The following is a 1,533-nucleotide window of genomic DNA, read 5'->3' as shown; positions in this document are numbered from 1 at the left end:
TTTCTGTACTGTGATCTGAGCCCCGAGCCCACATAGGTCATGTAGTGAGGGTTGTCTCAATGCCACGCATGTAGAGCATGTGGACAGTTGACTATCCTGAGTCAGACACAACTATGCTCTGTGCTGCTGGTTCTGTCCTGGTGCTTTGATATGGACTGAACTGTGTCCCTGTAGATTCCTATATGGAAACCCACATTGTGACTTTATAGACTTTATAGAAGTGGTTGACACAGCATGGGTGAGCACACGTGGAAATGCCACGTGAGGACCCAGGACGAATGCAACCATTTGCAAGCCAAGGAGAGAGACCTCAGGGGACATCAAACCTGCCCCCACCTTGAACTTGGACATTTAGCCTCCAAAACTGTGAGAAAATAAATACCTTTTGATTTGCTCACCCAGTGGGTGGTATTATGTTATGGCAGCCCCAGCAGGCAGGCACAATCCTCAAGGACTCTGTCCCCAGGGCAACCTGTCCCATCATCCAGGAATTTCTGCTCAGTTCACATCAAAAAGAAAATGTGCTCCTACAGGGACAGGGCTTGGTGTCTGAATTGAGAGGACAAGAACACATACTCAAGAGAAAGTTCACTGGTTTGGGTTTCAGACCTCCGTTTTAGGGAAGCAGCTGTGTGGACAGACGGTTGGGGCTGAACAAGGAAAGTGCATCAGTGTGGGGACAGCAGGTTTTTGTCTCACTTCCCGACGGGCCTGGAGCACTGTGGCAGCACTTTCTACAGAGTCAGCAGACATGCAGTAATAATCAGCCTCGTCCTCGGCCTGGAGCCTTGTGATGGTCAAGGAGCCTGTGTTGCCAGACGTGGAGCCAGAAAATTTGTCATGAACACTTGACGGTCGTCTGTTATTAGCATAGATGAGTTTGGGGGCCTTTTCTGGAAGCTGCTGGTACCAGTTCACACCAACAATACCAATGTTGTTGGCACTTCCAGCGCAGGAGATGGTGACCGTCTGGCCCAGGCCCCCAGACACTGAGGGCGGCTGAGTCAGCACAGACTGGGCCCAGGAACCTGGAAGGGGAGAGACAGAGCATGATGCTGGGGTCTAGAGACCAGAGGAGAATCCAAGGCCCACGTGTCCTCCCTGGACCACTTCCTCTCTTCCTTCATCTAGTCACCTGTGCAGTGGATGAGAAGGGTGAGGAGAAGAGGGAACCAGGCCATGGTGGAGGTCATCACCGACCCTGCCTTCTGTGGATCCACAGCTGAGCAGATCTCCTCTAATCCCTTCCTTCCCCTTTTCATCCTCTGAGAGAGGGAGGGCCCATCCATGCAAATCAGACCAGCAGCTCTCTGACACTTCTCTGACCCTGGGTCAAGTCCCTCTGCCTGAGGATGTCAGGTGGGTTGGACGGGGAGGTGGTCTCTGGGGCCATGCCAGGAGAGGGGAGGTCACAGTTTGGAGTCCTGAGCAGAGGACACAGGCATTGTCCAGGTGCAGGTCCCAGCTCTAATCATGGCCGACCCTCAGAAGCAGGTGACGACCACCCCCTGGTGTCCAGGCCCAGACACAGCA

At 53.4% G+C, this 1,533-nt stretch overlaps 1 gene segment (V, D, J or C); it reads right to left on the bottom strand.

Annotated features, from left to right (window-relative positions):
• Window positions 1-603: 603 nt before the first annotated feature.
• On the bottom strand, window positions 604-1,280 carry LOC131489622 (immunoglobulin lambda variable 1-40-like). The segment is given in 2 exon segments: window positions 604-1,028; window positions 1,136-1,280. Coding segments are annotated over 2 exon segments (552 nt in total).
• Window positions 1,281-1,533: the final 253 nt, after the last annotated feature.

This window comes from Neofelis nebulosa, chromosome 11, assembly GCF_028018385.1.
Source record: "Neofelis nebulosa isolate mNeoNeb1 chromosome 11, mNeoNeb1.pri, whole genome shotgun sequence".
NCBI lineage: Eukaryota > Metazoa > Chordata > Mammalia > Carnivora > Felidae > Neofelis > Neofelis nebulosa.
The sequence above is the reverse complement of the archived record's forward strand: the minus strand, read 5'-3'. Positions and strand labels throughout refer to the sequence as shown.